General features: G+C 41.1%; 1 protein-coding gene and 2 long non-coding RNA genes across 3 annotated transcripts; all 3 read left to right on the forward strand.

Annotated features, from left to right (window-relative positions):
• Positions 1-2,716: 2,716 nt before the first annotated feature.
• Positions 2,717-4,252, forward strand: LOC308325019. Its single transcript, XR_013964992.1, has 4 exons — positions 2,717-2,807; positions 3,099-3,196; positions 3,941-4,035; positions 4,163-4,252. It is a non-coding gene; the product is annotated as an uncharacterized lncRNA (long non-coding RNA).
• A 599-nt stretch (positions 4,253-4,851) lies between these two features.
• Positions 4,852-15,042, forward strand: LOC308325534 (kinesin-like protein KIF2C). Its single transcript, XM_080778060.1, has 19 exons — positions 4,852-4,888; positions 4,993-5,028; positions 5,871-5,975; positions 6,069-6,173; positions 6,328-6,425; positions 6,992-7,111; positions 7,454-7,508; positions 7,632-7,794; positions 8,196-8,286; positions 8,425-8,488; positions 9,062-9,153; positions 10,015-10,157; positions 10,580-10,793; positions 11,730-11,840; positions 12,514-12,581; positions 13,386-13,473; positions 13,557-13,625; positions 13,888-14,014; positions 14,871-15,042. The coding sequence occupies exons 3-19, from the start codon at positions 5,900-5,902 to the stop codon at positions 14,951-14,953; spliced, it is 1,767 nt and encodes a 588-aa protein (XP_080634186.1). The 5' UTR covers positions 4,852-4,888; positions 4,993-5,028; positions 5,871-5,899; the 3' UTR covers positions 14,954-15,042.
• A 2,006-nt stretch (positions 15,043-17,048) lies between these two features.
• On the forward strand, positions 17,049-19,081 carry LOC308325325. The gene is made up of 3 exons (XR_013965022.1): positions 17,049-17,119; positions 17,202-17,356; positions 18,970-19,081. It is a non-coding gene; the product is annotated as an uncharacterized lncRNA (long non-coding RNA).
• Positions 19,082-19,101: the final 20 nt, after the last annotated feature.

Below are 19,101 nucleotides of genomic sequence, written 5' to 3' on the forward strand. Positions count from 1 at the left end.
CACAATATTTTTTGTTGGATACAGCCACATTTGAATGCATCAACTATTTGTTGTATTTTTCCCTGGACCAAACGGGATACCCAAAGAAAGAAAGAAAGAATTCTTTGCCACCATGTCATGAACCATACAGTCACCCTGCCAGTCACAATAACTCACAACGAACCTCAGCACCCAACCACAACACACCACCTACTAGGCCTGTCAAAAAAAATCGATTCGAGTTAGAATCGCGATTCTAATGCCGTCCGATTCAGAATCGATTCTCATTTTCCAAAAAAAAAATTTTACCTGTGCATGCAATGCATTATGGCCTGGGTTTCTGCATAGTGCATTTACTACCAGCTAAGCTAAGCCTGCCAATTGTATTTATTTTACACCTGTTTTAATACTAATGTATTGTTCTGGTATTGAGTGAGAAGAGATTTTGTAACTTTTGTACTGGTTCAAATTTGTGCAAGCTAAATACATGAGACATGTTCTTATTCTTGGATTTAACCTTTGTGTGTTTAAATCATTCAGTTGATAAAACCTTTACAATTATACAAGCTTTTTACTAATTGCACTCTGCTTTCATGCCAGAAGACTGGAGTAGATCATGCTAAAATTCTATTTAATTGTTTTTAATAAAATAAAATAAACTGCTTTAGAATCGAAAAAAATATTTTTTGAATCGAGAATCGGAAAAATCGAAAAGATCGTTTTTGAATCGAATCGTCACCCCAAGAATCGGAATCGAATCGAATCGTGGGACACCTAAAGATTCGCAGCCCTACCACCTACTGTTTATCAGTCAATTGAAAATTGACATTTGGAATTGTTGGCTTTTATGTCAAAGCCCAAAACCTCTAGCTCGAACCAAAAGGAAATAGCAAATTCACTCCTAGGATTATTATGAGTGAATGATCAAGATACACATACACATACTGTTCCCATGCAGTTACTCACATACCTTCCAACAGCAGATAGTGATACAAACACAACATACAAAACTGTAGATTCACATCAGCGTTCAATTCCAGAGCCACAAACAGTTGCTGAACATGTTTCATTGCCACCCAGTCATTGGGTCCCAAAATGACAATAATAGTACACCAGCTTGAATCACACTAGTATGCACACAGCAATGACAGCATACAACACAAGCAGCAGCAGCAGCAAAGAAGGAAAAAACAAAGTTCCTACCTTGAGCCGTCTTCACAACTAGTTCATGATGAGCCCTCCAGCGGCGTCTCCAGTCATCTCCATCTCCATGCTCCCAGTAATACCAGTATCAATGGTACCGACCACTCATTCTCCTGGCTGCCATCTTCTCACTCGGCTTTGGATGTTTTGTACAGCACATAGCATTCTGGTCGTAGTGCAGTGGTCAGGGATTCAGGGCAAGGCTCCAAGGTCCAGCATTCACAGCATGTCACAGGAGAATGGACTCAGGGCAGGGAGGAAGCTGAGCTTGGGGGTCTGGGGTCATCACCCTGGCTCGTGTACCTGTGGAGCAGGTTGAGAGACACACCATAAGCTTTGTGTATAAGTAAATAAGTAAGGTAGAAAGAAAGTAAGCTGACCAAGAGCCACATACTAGTGTACACCAGTGGGTTTCAAACCTTTTCATAACAAGGTCCATTATTTATTGGCCATTTGAGCCATAGACCACCATTTGATGTCTCTCAGGCCCCAAACTAAAGAATATTTTGTTGTTGTTGGATAAGATTTTGTCCATGCTGTATTGATGTTGGTACCATTGGAGAGATAACAGGCAAATGTTGATCATAATAACAATTCTTCTACATAACATTATCTAATATACTTCTTGTAAATTAAGTAATACAGATGTTTAACAATAATTTAATTCTTGAGAGCGTAAAATGAAACCCATGTCCATTTGGTTTCATTTTAAATGGTAAAATCATTGATAAATGGTGCATTTATAAAGCGTTGTTTGGGTACCACTGCTTCTGGTTTGTTGGGAGCATAGGGAGCCCCCTCATGCTCTGCTCTGCCGGATGTCTACGACTACCACAGTTGACAGCAGGGCAAATATAATTCCAGAAGACATGAAGTAAAAGTAACACTCCAGAAACATACTGTTTGAGATGATGCACACTGGAAAACGTAGGATATTCAGCATGTGGACCGTCTGACTGTGATGGTTGCGGGCTTGTGGCACCGTGCGCTTGTGTTTGGATTCATCCATGGTGTAAAAATGTTCCGACACTACCACAGTGTGGTGAAGCATAATATTGCACAATTACTGCTTCATTGAATGGACTGCAAAACCAATACTTTATGTTGATAATTTTGCCTATTAATTAAATCCAAAATCCAAATTAATTCCGTAGGACTATGTGGTTTGCATGGGCAACAGTGTCTTTATCATTAATTAATAACGTAACATAGCCTAATTTCAAATTGAATATCATATTCATACATATATCATATACCCCAATGGATAGAAGCAAGCCGTAGGCTTTCTTGGGTTTAAAATTCCTGTGCTTTTTTTCTGCAAACTGTTAATAAAGTAATCAATCATTATATTGATTGAATTTGCCCAAGTCAAACCAAACGCCAATCGTCATCAGTCTGATCATGACAACTTCCTGTCATTCGACCAATCACTAATACTCTATGCCAATCACGTGTTCCAAATTCTGATAAAATGCCAAAGAAGAAGAACGCACCCAATCATCAGCCGTTCTCAATCCGGACAACGGTTTGATAGTTTGATTCAAACGAAACGAAGGCAAACAGTGGTGTGTTTTTGTTGCAAAATACTCTGCGTTCGCTCCGCTCGATTAGTCTTCTTTTTAGTGGTAAGTACGGTAATCCAATGCTGTTGTTATTTCTTGACCAAATGTTAATGTTATTTAGATGGCCAGTTGTTTAGACAAATGCAATATTTTGCCTGCGGTGTGTAGTTTATTCGAGGCACCACTAGATTTTGTTCTCTCGGCACTCCACTGCGACGTGGAGAACTTTGGCAGGAGTTCATGCTTATTCCGATAAGTCGATCGGGATAAAGGCCCTGCTAAATGGCTAAAGTGTTGTTCATTGAAATTTCGCAAAAAGTCATGTTCGGCTAACGACTGTTTGTTACTTTACAGTGTTTTCGGCGCAGGCATAACTACTTACCTCGAAGAAATGGAGGCACATATTGTTGGGAGTCTGCTCGGCCAGACTGTGAACATAAGCAGGAGCGATGGTCAGTCCATGTCATTTCTTTGCTCTATATTCCCATAATCATTGCAGTTAATGCTAACTAGTCTTTTTGTGTAATTGTGGGAAGGTTTTTTTAAATGGGATAAGTATTTATCCTATTTTCAACTTGACTTCAACTGTTCACTCAGCAAATGTTTCAGCTATGCCTTCCTCTGTACTAGCGGCTATTTGTATTCAGCCCTTTCCCAAGTACGTCTCACACCTGAAGCTGATTATCTCAATCAACAATTCAATTGGGGTCGCGTAGGAGAACTTCAACTGTAGGCTATGGACCAGAGCAAGTTCAATTAATAATATACATGCAAACCACTGCCCCTATTAAAAATGCACTTATATCTTAGCCAGAGCTTACTTGCCGTATGACTTTCTGCGTGCATATAAATTGTAAGAGCATAATTCAGACATTTTTTTTTAGTAATGGTCCAAGTATGCCCTGGTTGAGCTGTGTATTTTTAATAGGGGCATGATTTGTATGAGTTTATTGAAAGGGCTTTGGGTATATGACAGACTTGCATAAGCCAGGGACAAAAGGACTGAAGACATGGCCAACAATGATTGAATATGACATGACATTAAAGAACATATCCCTGATTTTGGGTCTACTGTAATATCATTGCCATGATAACCCTATGTTGTAGTGAGCGATCCAGTTCTCTGATACATTTTCTTTAAAACAAATGTATGAAATGTATGTTCATACCCATTTCATGAATCTATATGCAACTAGGCAGAGTTCATTCTTCAGTGGTGAAGTCCGTGGACGAAGCCAAAGGTGTGGTTATGGTTGAGTGGACAGAGAGGAATGCAATCAAAAGGAAGGAGGCAAGTGTCAAAGCTGGTGTTTATGGATTTGTTAAGTCGGCCAGGTCAACAAGTATTCACCCTTGGTTGACAAATGTTTCACAGAAACCCTGCCTAACCTCTACCCATGTTCATCTGTGGTGTACAGGTGGATTTTGAAGACCTGAACGCCCACAACAAGGAGCTGCTGCTTCACCTCACCTCTTTGGTTGTGAAAGAGGCTCTATGCATGGACAAGGCAAGTGTGAACAAGGTTTCCATGCAATCAAGCTTATTTGGCTTTTCCCTTAAAGTGAAACCGATTGGTGGCCTGCACTGGAGAGTGGAGATTTCCCCTAGCCTTGTTTGTACTGATGTACTTTTTGTTTTGTTCTCCCCCTTTTGGAATATCCACATAGTGAGTCTGTAACCGGAGATGAAACTGCATGCATGGGTGTGAGCTTCATTATAATTGGGCCTTGCTAATGTTCATAATCATTTTGTGTCTCGGAGGACTAGACACGTAAAAAACCTGCTTACCAGTGACATAATCGATGATTAATCTAATCTAATAGGAACTCCATGCTTTCTATTACTGGAAAGTTGGCATGCTGTAATGGAATCCATTGTACTTAATCTAAAACATTGAAATTGTTTGCTGGGGGAAAAAACTGCCTAATGGTGGTCTGGTAAATCGCTCCTATGAAACGCAGAGTAGAAACTTATCATGAGCATTAATGAGGACCACTATATGGATGAAGTTGTCCATGAGTGATATGGCTTGTTGCATGAGCTCAGTGTCATGTCTGTCATGATAACTGTACACCTCTCTCTTTCCATTTGCAGAAATACCTTAGCCGCCTGCGCTCGTCCAGAATTCCTGCTCCTCCAACTGGTATGTAAATTGGTTTTCACTACACTTCTGATTCACATCCATTTTGGCATTTGTATATATTGACTGTTTTCTCCCAACAATTTCTTTCTTTTTTTAAACGAAAGCCACTGTTCCAGCAGCCGTTGTGGCTGAACAGACAGGTTGGCATGCTATACATGTTTCTCTTTGTAAAGCTGATAATCACAATCACTTATTCTCCATAAGGTCATGAACGGGTGTTTTGGGATTATATTGCCTGTAAAGTCATTGTGTAGCTGATGATCATATCTGTTTAATCGTTACAGGTTAAGGGGGTGAAATGAAATCGTAATTTAATGGTTTTATGCAAGCCTATTAGGAAAGGAGTGTATTGTACCATCACATGGGACATGTGTAGATTTTTAAATTATTTAACAAGGACAATGCACATTAATCAACATGTCATTTTGCAAATGTAAATTAGCCAGAGTTGGCCATAAGCTAATTTTAATACATTTTGTTTAGATGTTTTAAATTTAATGTGAAAACAGTTAATCACATCTGACTATGCAATGACTTTATGCATGTTCCCTTATAGGCAACCCCATGAAATGCTGCATTCAATTGATAAAGTAATAATCACCAAATGGGATTTAATATGCTTTTCGTTTCAGTCTTGTAGATGATTTTAATACCTGCTGAGCATAGCCTTTCACTTTTCGGTGGGGGTGCATGTCAGTCTTTAAGGGCAGCCCTGCCGATTTAACCAGACTGTTAAATCTGTGATGTTGCTCTGAAATTCTGATGACACTTACTGTAGACTGCTGTTCCAGCACCTTTGCAGTTGTCTTTTGCAAACTGCTTTTGCTGTGTGGCTCAGAAACCCCAAGTCTTTGTTTCTCTCCCCAAGTGCATGCTTTAGTTTACTTTGAAATAATCTCCTTTTCCACATTGTGTAAAAGTAAAGTTCAATCATTACTATCACAACTCGGGTTGCTGTTTGACTTACATTTCACTTCTTTAGTTCCCAGGGCTTCGACAAGGCAAACGTGCATGTTTGTGGCTCCACTTCAACCCACATTCGTAGAGCCAACTCCTCTAAACTCTGCCCTCCCCTCAACTGGAACTGGTTGGTATTCACTTCAGCCCCTGATCTGGCTACATAAGACTAACTTGCATGCATCTGTATATTTATAACTGACTCTTATCTCTCTCTCCTTAGTGGCCACCAAAAAGGTGAGGAAGGATGCCGGTGGCTATAATCGTCCCCGCGAGGAGGCAAAGGAGAACGACGAGGCCCAGGACATTGTAAACAACATGGTCAAAGGTCAGGATTGGGTGGTGGAATCATATTCTCTGTCAACTAGCTGAACTACAACTGACAATGAACCATGTGTTACAAGAAAATGTTTCTTAGCAAAGGACTAGACTTGTTTTTTGTTTTCTTTTACTGACCGTAATGTTGCATATTCTGTATACAGGCCCAAGACCATCCATGGCTCCAAAGGATAAAATCAAGCCCAATAAAAGGATGTCTGGTGTTGCGAAGCCCCCTGATGCTCAAATGAAGAGGGGGAAGGTGAGACAAATTGCCTAGTAATTGTGTCAAGGGAATCCAGTTATTCGTCTAAGGCAGGGGTTCTCAACGTTTTGTCCCGGGGACCCCCGGAAATGCTTCGGCATGTCTCATGACCCCCTCCCCACCCCAATTCAAATTGACCACTACAATAACCTTAATAATAGAGAAGATAGATACATCATAAATAAATTATGTGTGTACTGTGCGACTGCGTACTATGTATTGTAAACTCTTAATTTCCATTGTCCAGCGATTCAGTAGCAAAATAAATAATTACGTCAACTATGTTCATGCATTTGCCCTAGCCATAATGGCCTTACAGGCGTATGCAAAGGCAAACAATTATGGAAGTTAGTTTGTATATTATGTAGACATGGTTGCAGTCAACTGTTTTGTATATTTTTATTTAACCACAGTAGTTGCAGGTGAAAGTAGCTGGTCCAGTGTCTATGCCTTCTGCAACTGTTGTCCCTGCTATTGTCACTCACTGGACTGGCAGATTTAGGCTGAGGCGTGCTGGTAGACTCCATTTGTCCTTTGGTTTAATTCCCATTTGTTTCCTGCAGTTTGGAGAGGTCTCCCAGTCCCGGCCCCACCAGAAGTTTTATGACATGATCCAGGAGTTCAGAGAGACCCTGGACATGAACCCTCCCAAACCTATGGATGAAGTAAATGGTGCATGCGAAGTAAGATGTTAACTTTATTATTTTGTAACGTGTATATGGGTGATTGTAGCATTCACCCAGAATCACTAATGGGAGCTGTACTTATTAGGGCTGCAAGATATTGGGAAGCGTGCATTAACTGTATTGAATATTGTGATGATATGATCCGGTTTGCTGCTCACATGGAACTCAGGTGTGCGACTGCGTGACTGGGTCTAAAAGAAGAGAAAAACATAACCTGAATTGTAATGGATTATTTTGTAGCCCTACCTACAGTACGACCTAGTATGTCAGCTTGGCACATATTTGATGGCTTATCGCTGATCTCAGTTTCTCAATTCTGATCTTTATTTCTTTGTACAGGTAGAAGATCAAAAGTTATGCGTGTGCATCCGCAAGCGGCCGTTTAACAATAAAGGTAAGCGGTCCATTCAACAATGTTTAAAGAAGAAACGTGTTATCAAAACCTGTAATCAGTTTTACATGGAATTACATTTAGTAGACGGCTTTATTTATTTTCCCTGATCTGTCATGTTCCCAGAACTGGCTCGAAGGGAGATTGATGTAGTGTTTGTGCCCGGCAATGGAACTGTGCTGGTCCACGAACCCAAGACCAAGGTGGACCTCACAAAGTACCTGGAGAATCAGGAGTTTCACTTTGATTACTCCTTCGATGAGAACGCCACCAATGACATGGTCTACAGGTAATCATGTGGCCTATTTCTTTACTCCAGTGCTTCTCAAACCCCAACGTGCTATACAGCCACGGACGGGTCCAAATTATTTATTTTTAAACAAAAGACCAACTCATGCTCCATATGACGGCATATGTTTTTGAGCAGAATGTTGCAGATAACTTTCATTGGTCTGAATTACCTCTCAGTTTGAAATGCCACTGTTTAGAACACCAGACGAGGCCTTTAGATCTTAGCAGTTCCCATCTCTATGCTCTGGTATTGTGACTTTGTAGGACCCATTTCCCTACACGTCATTGGTTTTTAGATTGCAATTAACCACTGGAAACATGGCATCCCTGTTCTGGGCCAACATTCAGCAGAAGTGGTTAAAAGGACAGGATTAATTATCCCCCCCCCCCCCCCCATAGGTTCACAGCCAAACCCCTGGTCCAGTCGATCTTTGATGGTGCCATGGCAACTTGCTTTGCGTATGGACAAACGGGCAGTGGAAAGACCCATGTAAGTGTGCAGTCTGTTCATAGTGCCGGAGAGCACATGATCCACATTTTATGCACTATGGGTTGAATCTTTGAGCCTACTAATGCAGTAGTTAAAATGTACCATGTGCTTATGGTATGGCACTTTACTTATTTCCAGACCATGGGAGGTGACTTCTCTGGGAAGCGCCAGAACAGCACTAAAGGGATCTATGCCTTGGCAGGTAAGCCATACTCATACAATTTCCATACCAAAAACTATGTCTTAAAAATGGCTACCTCATGGATTAAAGGTCTCAGGCAAGCATAAAATGCATTGCGGCACCACACATTGTATGCTTGTAGATGGCTCATTGCTGGTATTAATTATTTTGGATTAAAACTTGCAATAAATGCAACGTTAATGTTCCAGAAAATCCTATTGAGCTCAGATATGTAAGCAAAGGTTAAAGCCTCAATCTCCGATTTCTTAAACTGGTTGGCTATGGCAGGCTAACAAAACATAATTATGCTAATTGTTTATGAAACTTTGCTAATTCACAAACCAATCACACTAGGACTTGGACCTAGCAACATCTTTCAGTAATTAGATTTTATTATTGCTTTCATTCATGTGACCCCCCACTAGGCTAGTTAAACCACTTAATCCTGTATATTACGGGGTTCCCTAGCTTCACTGAAAATCTGATTATCTTATCTGAAGATCGCTGACCGTTCACATTGCGCTGTGAGCTTATAGATCTGCTATATGGGGCAGAAATGGGTCAACTTGCAATTTTTTTTTGTCCCTTACACAGCCCACGATGTGTTCAGCCTAATTACCAGCCGGAGGTATGCCCACTTGGCTCTCTGTCCATACGTCTCCTTCTTTGAGATCTACAATGGCAAGGTATGAATCTAATAAACATGTGCTGTTGTACCCAAATGTGTAGCGATAACTTACATTTTCAACCGAATCTTCGTATCTGGTTTCTAGTATCTCTAGTCTAGAACAAAAGCCTAACCAAATTTGATGTAAAATCTAAGTAAAAATTCATTCAGTTGTGAAAACGGATAGTCTTTGGGCCAAGCCCCCTAGGGCCTAGGTTTGTTTCCATTGTGTTCCTCTGTATAATATCGGCAGATATGACCCTGCAAATCAAGATTGGATCATATCTTTCATAATCGTGCACCCCTAATTATAAAGAGGGATGGAACATGGCTGGAATGGTCCTGAAGTCCTACATCATTATGGACTTGTGTGGAGGGGGGAAATAGTCGATACCCCTTGGCTTGTACAGTTATCTGTTTTTAGAAAAGTTGTATTAAAAACACTTGAATAGTGTCTATAATGACATAGCAGATTGAAGTGGCTAAGCGTTAATATCTGGCTGGAACTCCCTGCCCAGCTGCAGGGCTGGAGCCCTGTCGGAAAACGAGGAAGTGAGTTGATCAAATGCAATCTATTTTCGCTACTGCTTCGTCTATTTCTCGCTCGAATATTTTCAGACATTTTTTAGAGCAATGTTTAGCTGCAAATGACATTGTGTGCATTTACATGGCTGTCATGTTGGAAACGGCAGTAAATCAGCAGGGCGCAGCTGGTGCTCCGAGGGTTTGATTAGGCATCGGTCTGTATTAGAGTATGTTATCAGAAATAACAGACCGCTGAATTCACCGATTGACCAATCGGAATAAAGCATTCAACAAAGCCATTGGTGGGCTGTGTGGACCAAATGAACCAACATGACAAAGTGTTTTGTCATTTCAGGTCTATGATTTATTGAACGACAAGACCCAACTGCGTGTTCTGGAGGATGATCGGCAGCAGGTTCAGGTGGTCGGCCTGCAGGAAGTGGGTGTCTCTGCAGCGGAGGACGTCATCACGATCATAGAAGTTGGCAGTGCTTGCAGGTACAGTATATTAATGCTGAACAATGTCACCAATGTTTGTGAAGTCTTCGTTTTCAAAAATGGCAGATCTACAAGCCAATCTACTTCCATTTTTAACCCATGAAGACCTGAGACCAGATTCTACAAAATGTCTTTCAAATCCTGACCGGATAGGTGGTGCACTGATGCTCAAACCTTTTCATGTCAAGGACCAACAGAATTATCTCTGAAAATATGTTGTTCCAGTCACCCCAGAAGCAAATATTTGAGTTAACAATATTCACTGTGATTATTCTTTTCCCCCCAGAATATTAGCACATTTTATTATTTTTTCTTCTCCAAAATAGCCATTTCTCAACCACTAAAGTTACAAAAATAATGGTTAAAAGCTAAGCCGACACACTCTCTGTTCTACTGACTGTTCTCTTCTGTCACTCCTATAGGACGTCTGGCCAGACGTCTGCGAATGCCAACTCGTCCCGCTCCCACGCCATCCTCCAGATTGTCCTGCGATGCAACAACCGCGCCAGGACCTTGCACGGAAAGTTCTCTCTGATCGACCTGGCTGGGAACGAGCGGGGCTCGGACGTCAGCAGCAACGACCGTGCCACAATGGTGGAAACCAATGAGATCAACCGCAGCCTGCTGGCCCTGAAGGTATTAACCATAGATATAAAAATAATTATGCCTCATTGGCCGCTGCAGTTCGTTGGAGCGATGTGTTTTGAAGGAGGGGCGGAAGAATTTACACTGGGGCAGGAAGTACACGGTAGTGTGGAAGGCACGTTGCGTCACACTACCACACATTCTATCCAATCACAGCGCATTTTTTCCTGGCCTTATCAGACCCGAACATGCGCTCTGTGACGCATGCTCATGCTTCGCAAGGAATCTTGGGAAAGTTTTGCCCTCCCTTGAGCACATGCGCTCCAGAGCCGGAAAGGGGCGTCTACCTTTTATGTCTATGGTATTAAGACTGGCTGCACACTGTCTCTGAAGTCGCAGTGGGGAAGGAAAGGGCAGAAACCTTATCTCTATATTTTAACATTTTATTTAAACGCTCGACTACAACATCACACAAGCATCTAAACCACATTGCAAGTGTGTAGATCTGCTGCTTTGTTACAGAGTTTGAATGCTGGAAATGATATGAATATTTTACTTCTACTCTATTAATCTGCTTTAGTTAACATGAATGTTATTTATAATCTAACTAGCCAACCCTATTTTACTTCGGTACGAAGGTATGGCATCAAAAATGCACTCTGAGTTCCCAAATGCACTCAGTTCCCAAATGCACTCTGAGTTCCCAGAAGTTCTTTCTTGCCACCTTACTGTTTTAGATGCTGAGTTAAAGCTGACATATGTCAGAGGTCCTTTAGTGACATCTAAGCTGACATATCTCAGGTCCTTTATTGACATCTAAGCTGACATCTCAGAGGTCCTTTAGTGACATCTAGAGGCAGTGATTGGATATTACACAAATCCATGAGCTGCAAAATGGACTGAATTCTAAAATGCACTTCAAAATGTTTCTCCAGTAATTTGTAGTCTGGGCTTTTAATGAATAAAGTGTTTCTCTCACTCCCACAGGAATGCATTCGCTCCTTGGGGAGGAACGGGGACCATGTGCCGTTCAGAATGAGCACCTTGACCAAGGTACTCAGAGACTCCTTCATCGGTGAGAAGTCCAGGACCTGCATGGTATGTATACAAACATGGAACCATTAAAATGCCTACTGGCATCCAGCGTGTTTCGGAATAAATACATTTAATAAAAGCAATGCGTTTTAAATATTTAGGTGCATATCAATCAAAAGGCAACCTTCCTTCAGTAATAACATGCACGACTACAACATGTGACAAGTGTTAAATAAATAATTGTGCAAAAGTCATGACTGATGCACCATTTCTCATACTGCAGTTTACTCGGAAAAAAATTAATCGGTCACTTTGTTAGTTCCTACTTTGTTGTTTATAGAAATTGGAAATCCATTTACAAAAACAGACTTATTTGTATTATACGCAGACAAAAAGGAATCTGGGCCACTTTGTTTTTGCAAATGACTGTCGATTAGTATCGGCAATAAAATGTATGCTAGAAATTACTCCGGTCTCCTGACTAGAAGTTTTGTATAGGCTCTATAAAGCACCATAGGCTAGCAATTCTGTTGGCCTAGGACTTCTCTACTTGGAGGTGCCCACAACCTACAAAATTACATATACACTGGTATTTGAGTATTTTTGCTGCCAACAGATTGAAGAAGAGTAAAAAGACCTGACGGATGAAAAATGCTTTAAAACCATGCAAATGACTGGTGCTCAGTTGGTTAACCATGAATATTAACGTACATGCACCTTTCCTCCTTCTCGCCAGATCGCACTGTGCGCTCCAGGCATGGCTTCATGTGACTACACCATGAATACGCTGCGCTATGCGGACAGGTAGACATCTATGTCATGAAACTACACCTGTGGTCCCCATTTGTACACTTAACAGAGTTGGTTCTGGACCTGTTTGGAACCTTTCTAGAAACCCTGAGGGTCCCTGGACCTTGAGTTTCTGTCCACTCGGAGTGCGACTGGAAATTGGTACACCGCAAACTCTATAATGTTAACTATTCTCCAGATCATTTCTTCCACTTACCACTTAGTATTTACTGTGTATAGAATCTACTCTGTACAGTGTATAGAATCGACTCTGTAAAATTAGAAAATGGTATTTACACTGAAGAATTCTCTCAATCAACAAATGTGATTGTAAATATCGTTTAACTTTGTATCAAATCATTTTGCAATGCAAATAAATCAATTATTGATCAAAATACTAAGTACGTGTGCATTGTATTTAAACATTTTAAGAAAAGGTTACTTTTCAATATCGCTACACTTGTCTATCGATGTGTATTTGTTCATGTCAAGGTGTGGGTTGGTCCATATGTTAGTTACTTCAAATACAATGTCCATGTATGCCAGAGAACCACTGTTTACTTATGTATATCCATAATGTTTCCCTTAACCCATTTAGACCTGGTGCCTGGTACCTTTGAATCCGGGAGCTAAATGGGTTAAAAGAAAACTGCACTATCCACACGTTTCACACGGATTTAATTTCTTTGTTACTGTGGATTTTAAATTGTCATCAACCATGTATCGTTACACCTGACCCTTACCATGCATATACACAGAATGGCCATGCATACAGATACAATTCACCTCTTGATTGGGTTTTCTTGTCATTTCTATTAGGGTGAAGGAGTTGAACGGTCCCAAGGCCCCGCGACCCGCCAAGGCAGCAAAACCCTTAGACAGCAGCTCATCGGAGGAAGAGGAGGAGGTCAGATTGGACACGGCTCCCAAATATCCTGACTGAAATATTAAGTCATACTAGTCTCTGACATTGATTATTTTCCTCTGCAGGACTCGATCCAATCTGACCCCTACGCCCTGGTGACTGAGCTAGAGGACAAGGTCCAGGGCGAGATAGAGGTAGAATTTCCCTTGACTAATAACATGTCCTTGTTACTTTTTGAGACAGTTTCTGGCTTGGTGTTTGACGCTTCAAGTCATAGCTGCGTTATTGGAATTTGGCCACTTAAATTCTATATACTTATGTTAGGTGACCTGGGTATACTTTGCCCCCTCTTTTCCATTACCAATTCTCGTAACGCAATTTTGCCAGTGTTATCAATGTCCAGGAGAGGGATGCATATGGTTCATAAAATTGCATCTTGATTTGATTGTTTTCCAGAGATTCAGTGAAGTGTCTCAGAGAGCCAGTGAGGCAATGAAGCACATCTCATATGACGTGGCGGTTGCCCTCCCTGATCTGCTGGACTACTCGAGACGTGCGCGAGAATATTCCAGCAGTCTGCAAGGTTGGAGTTATTTATTACTCTTTAGATTGAGTGTCATGATACTTCTTGTGACCAAAAGCATTGCATAAGCAAGCCATGGTGACTGCCATTTTAATGAATAGGCTAGTGAGGGCATATCGTTGCTGTCTGGAAACCTTGTATCCATATTTCAACTTCTGTTTTATTGGGGTGGAGGGGGAATTGATGCCTGGTCATAGAACATGCAAAAGTAGCAAAGTATGTATAGCATTGTGATCGTGTCATTTAAATAAGCTTGTTTTTGTCAGTTGGTCTTATAAAAGTAGAGCTTGTGACCTATATTGGCTCCTTGGAACAGTTTATTTTATTTTTTATACCTTGTCCTGAAGGTAACATGTTTGGCCATTTAGTAAGGCCTTGTGTAACGCAACACTCAGTGGCTTTAGTTTAGGTCTTAAACTGGTCTAGTTTCTGCCCAACAACATGATTGAAGGTGTAGCAACTTTATCACACCATATCAACATGAAGATCAACTGAATGCTATCGTTTCTCGTCTTTGAATTTTTCTGTGCCTTCAGCCTTGACCTTTTTGTGTTTAGTCTTTATTTTTTAGCAAACTGACATGTGTCTGTTCGGGTGGAAACCTGGGGCACGTTCAGAAATGGCGCACTGTGCAATGCAAACTAATAGGCGAGTGCACTCCGGTGCGTTATTTCCGAACGCACCCCTAATGTGTCAACGGTTTCAAGATTAAAATTTAAAAACATGGCAAAGTAGTAGATCGGCATGCAACACGTCTGTGCTGCGTTTCGAGCTTGCAGATCTGCTACTTTTGATGCTGTAGTTGATCAAGGTACGATTATGATTTATAATTGTGTTTTCCTCTGTCACCATGTAGCTGCTGTGGAGGCTCTGCAGGCTGCTGTGGAGGAGGAGCGAGTGTCACGTCTGCCTAAACCATCAGGCTCCCGCCGCCGCTGAGTTCCGTTTGAAGTTGTTCTAATGTGTTTAATGTGTTTTTTATGTTGAGGTTTTAAATGTGTTTTGTAATAAAGTAATTTGTCATACTACTTGGGTAATTTTGTCTTTATCTTTGGAGTCGTCCCATGTCTGTGAAATGATTCCTAAAGCTATTTTGCCAAGATGCTGCTACAGTAGCTCCTAGTTGCCTATGGGCTCATTTCCCCTAATCTAAGGATGAGGCTGTCATTTTACAGATTGGTTAAAGTGTTGTATTAATTCTAATGAGTCTTGCTTGATATGCTATGAAACTGCACACATTTGACCACTTAACATGGCAACTGATGTGTAGGAAAAGTGTACTTGTGTAAATATTGGACTGGGGTTGACTACTTTGTCCCTCACTGCCGATTTGATTGTGAACTTGGTAGGGTATGGTCACACCAAACTAATTCTGTTTATTAAGCTGCCTCATGCTACAGAAACAGGAGATGGGCCCCTGCCCTGTATGGGCTTACTTACATGGGCTACTAGTGATCTGCAGCTTGGCCGATGTGTCTGTCATGGCACAGACTCCATACTATAGAACCAGCTGAATCGTGTGTACTATATTATGGATACGGTTTTGTAGTAGGTGGTCTGTAGGTAGATGGCACCTGTTTAAAAATTGAGGGATGACAATTTCAAATGGCCTGTAGATTTGAGACTATGATTTGAGAGTAACCCTCAAATGTATTGTGTACAATGGCATCCCATAACTGACAAACATCAGGCAAAGGCAATAGGCATGCATTATGTAAAGTGTTTCAGTTTTTAATTTTTCTTAGTTCTAGGATCTGAGGAGCATAAAATGGGAAAGTTTATTATTGGTATTGGATTTGGATAATTTATGGTGAATATTAAAGTGGCTGTAAAGCAAAATAAAAAGATGATACAATTTGTATTCCCAGTTTGTCACGCCACAGAGTAATGTGTTATTAACCAACACACCAAATTTGAATGATGAAAAAAATCGCTTCGTTTCAGGAATGATGTTTAAAAATGGATGAAATACAATGCAATATTTTCTGGCCTCTCTGGCAAGGACTGTAGTGGCGTGTCCATTGTACAGTTCGCGGGAAATATCTCTCCCCGTTTCGTCCAAACGTTATGTCGACAAGCTTTCCTCACGGACTGTACTCGTTTCAATGAAGTTGCTCGCTGGTCGCTAGTGTGCCACTGCCACGTGTGTGTGTTGACAGTGTGTGTGTGTGTGTGTGTGTGTGTGTGTGTGTGCGCGCGCGCGCGTGCGCGTGTCTAAGCCACGCCCATTCGCGGAAGACAACAATCTAAGTATTAGATCGTGTCGCCCGGTCTTTTGTAAAAGAGAAACATGTATGCACCAAATAGTTCCATCGGCAATGTACAGCCATACAGTTTGAGCCAGAGGAACCAGATGAAGAGGAACCAGCTCAAACTCAACCTCAAGGAGAATGGTGGGTTATTTTCCCCCATACTTCTACTCTATTATTCTACCACTGTCTGAACAACGAATTGAACAACAAGCACTGGTCCGGAGTGCATACCATTAGCATACCCTATGCTATTTATAAGTAGCATAGAACAAAAAACATTGTCATTTTACCAGTTCATTCTTTTTGTATAAATCAAACTGGCAGCCAGCCATCATGTTTTTAGTTCTGTTGCCTAGCCTAGCAGAAAATATTGCTACAAAAGATTATGCTCTGAACTGTACTTATTGTAAACTGTATGACTCAATTTCGTTCAATGGTTGACAAAATATATAATCCAATTGAAGGGCAATCCACACCAATGCATGCAACTGCCATTTGGAGATAATGGTAGCAAGTAGTTGCATCATGGAGTTGCATCGAGTGGACTGGCCTTTGGGTAGCATGATGACAGCTAGATTTCATTTCATTTTTTTCATTGTTTGTAATAGTATACCGACATGATGCTATGGTTATTGATTTACCTGGGATAGTAGTTATTGACACTAGTTATTGAGGCACTAGTGTCTCTCTGCTGTCTATGTACGGTATAGTGGAGATGATCGAGGGTCTGCTAAATGCATACATTGTAAATTGTACACATCACTGTGAATTGTAATCATACAGGTGCATCTGTGGGAAATGCAGACCAATGACCGATGTGAATCACAATATCTGCTGCAAGAGTATCAATGTGGTATGTAAAGAAACATCTTCAACAATGCAACAATGATCACCACAGAACCAGTAAAGTACTAAAATATATCATACTCCAACAGCTTCAGAATATGTTTAGCGAGCTTCCAGAGGACCTGGAGTGCATGACTCTCCATCCAGGACTAGAACCTGTCTGCCTGAACCCCTGGTCCCTGCAGAATGCCCTCAGACAATATGAGGCAGAGCATGGAAGACTGAGGACGAAGAAGAGTGCTGAGTATGTTAGACCATCAAATATTTATTTGGAATGTATATAGATTACTTTTATCAAATGGCACACAAAAACTGGTAAGATGTAGGACAAGAAAAATATGTTATATAATCATTATACAAAATAAACTATGGTCACTTAGCTGTATGGTCATAGGCATTCAATGTTATTTCAAGAACCTCCATTTGTATATGCATTAGGCCACAGACCCATTTGATCTCTGGGACACCGATCAAGATGACAATTGTCAAGTGTTTTGTACACAAATGTGCACAGTACTTGTCTGACCAGTAGGTTCAAGGTTATACTTTGTTACATCTTGTGTACCAGGTACATAAGAGTAAAACTTATTTGTTTGGCTTCCTTACAGACTGCAGCAGCATATATATAGCATAACATTCAAACAACAAAACACAGCAAACAAAGGGATAGAATATATTGAGTGCAAGAGCATTCAAAGAGTACAAATAAAATAAGTACATGTTTTCCCTGTATTAGCAAAAGTTAGGTAAACTTTGTGAACAGCTTCACAGTAGGTTATGTAGGTTCCATTATATACTGTATGCAATTCAGAGACATTGCAGTATTTTCTTCCAAACCAATTTGGTGTTATTATAAGCCACTTTGGGGTGATCTGTTTAGCAGGCTGACTACACTGACTAAACTGATCAACGCAATCATTGAAGCAGATTGTGATCCTGTAGTATATACAGTAGATGACAGAAGACTCATACTCATCAGAGACCAGTAAATGAAGTAAGGTTGGTGATCAAATGGCAGCACAGCAGTGTGCTTGACAACCAAGGAAGCTTTGAGAAGGAAGCGAAGTGGTTACGTGACTGGGCTGCGCCATGACACTTTCATGGACGCCTTCATGGGAGCCAAACTACCCGGAGGTTTGGCAGAATGCACTGGAGTCAATGAGAGCTCAGTGACCAGCTCATGAACAAACATTATTTATGAATGACTGAGACCTGTTGTAAAGTAATCACTTCTGGAAAATAACAAGACATGTAACACATTGTCTGCTGTGTTGCTTTTCAATGTGTATGTACACCGTGTAATTTTTATAGAGGTATGGTATCTAAAGAGCACAAAGTACCTTTCTGAACGTACCAAGTATCACAAGACTTCCCACCGTTTCCTGTCTGTCAGATATCTGCTGCTGTTTAGATTCTCAGATAAAATTATATACTATGCACATCGAAAACAACCTGTGATATGTCTTGTTTTATATTCCTGAACCGATTATATGACAAAGGTCTCAATCGTTCATAAATAATGTTTGTTATGAGCTGGTCCAGCCGGCTCCATTCACTGCCATGTATTCCATGCACTGCTGGTGTGAGTTGGGCTCCCATGAAAGTAACATGGCGCAGCCCAGTCACGTGACCACTTCTCTTCCTTCTCAAAGCTTCCTTGTTGACAACGCGGAAGAAGAGAAATGGAACTGGCATTAGCAGGTGTCATTTTGAAGTTGGCCCCATGCAGTTAGTCTCCAGTGCATTCACCACCTGGCTGTAACTCAACTGAGAAACACAAAACAGAGCTAACAGCACCACCCTCAGGCAGGGAAAGAAAACAGCACACAAGTCATTTTATTAATTCTCTCATTACAGGCGTGCTCGCTACCTGGCCTACAGGTCTTTCGTGTCATGGTGCTGGGGATGCCTGGGTGCAGGGAACCGGAGAATTTTGCCATCCTGTATTGTGCACCGGATACACGATGAATACCCAGATGAGGATGGCGA

This window comes from Protomyctophum bolini, assembly GCF_963924005.1.
Source record: "Protomyctophum bolini genome assembly, chromosome: 12".
In the NCBI taxonomy this organism is placed as follows: Eukaryota; Metazoa; Chordata; class Actinopteri; order Myctophiformes; family Myctophidae; genus Protomyctophum; species Protomyctophum bolini.

Coding starts and splice junctions, on each gene's coding strand:
- LOC308325534 (XM_080778060.1), top strand. CDS start 5,900: ATGTTTGTGGCTCCACTTCAACCCACATTCGTAGAGCCAACTCCTCTA. Junction 7,795..8,195: donor ACCAATGACATGGTCTACAG/GTAATCATGTGG, acceptor CCCCCCCCATAG/GTTCACAGCCAAACCCCTGG. Junction 11,841..12,513: donor AGAAGTCCAGGACCTGCATG/GTATGTATACAA, acceptor CCTTCTCGCCAG/ATCGCACTGTGCGCTCCAGG.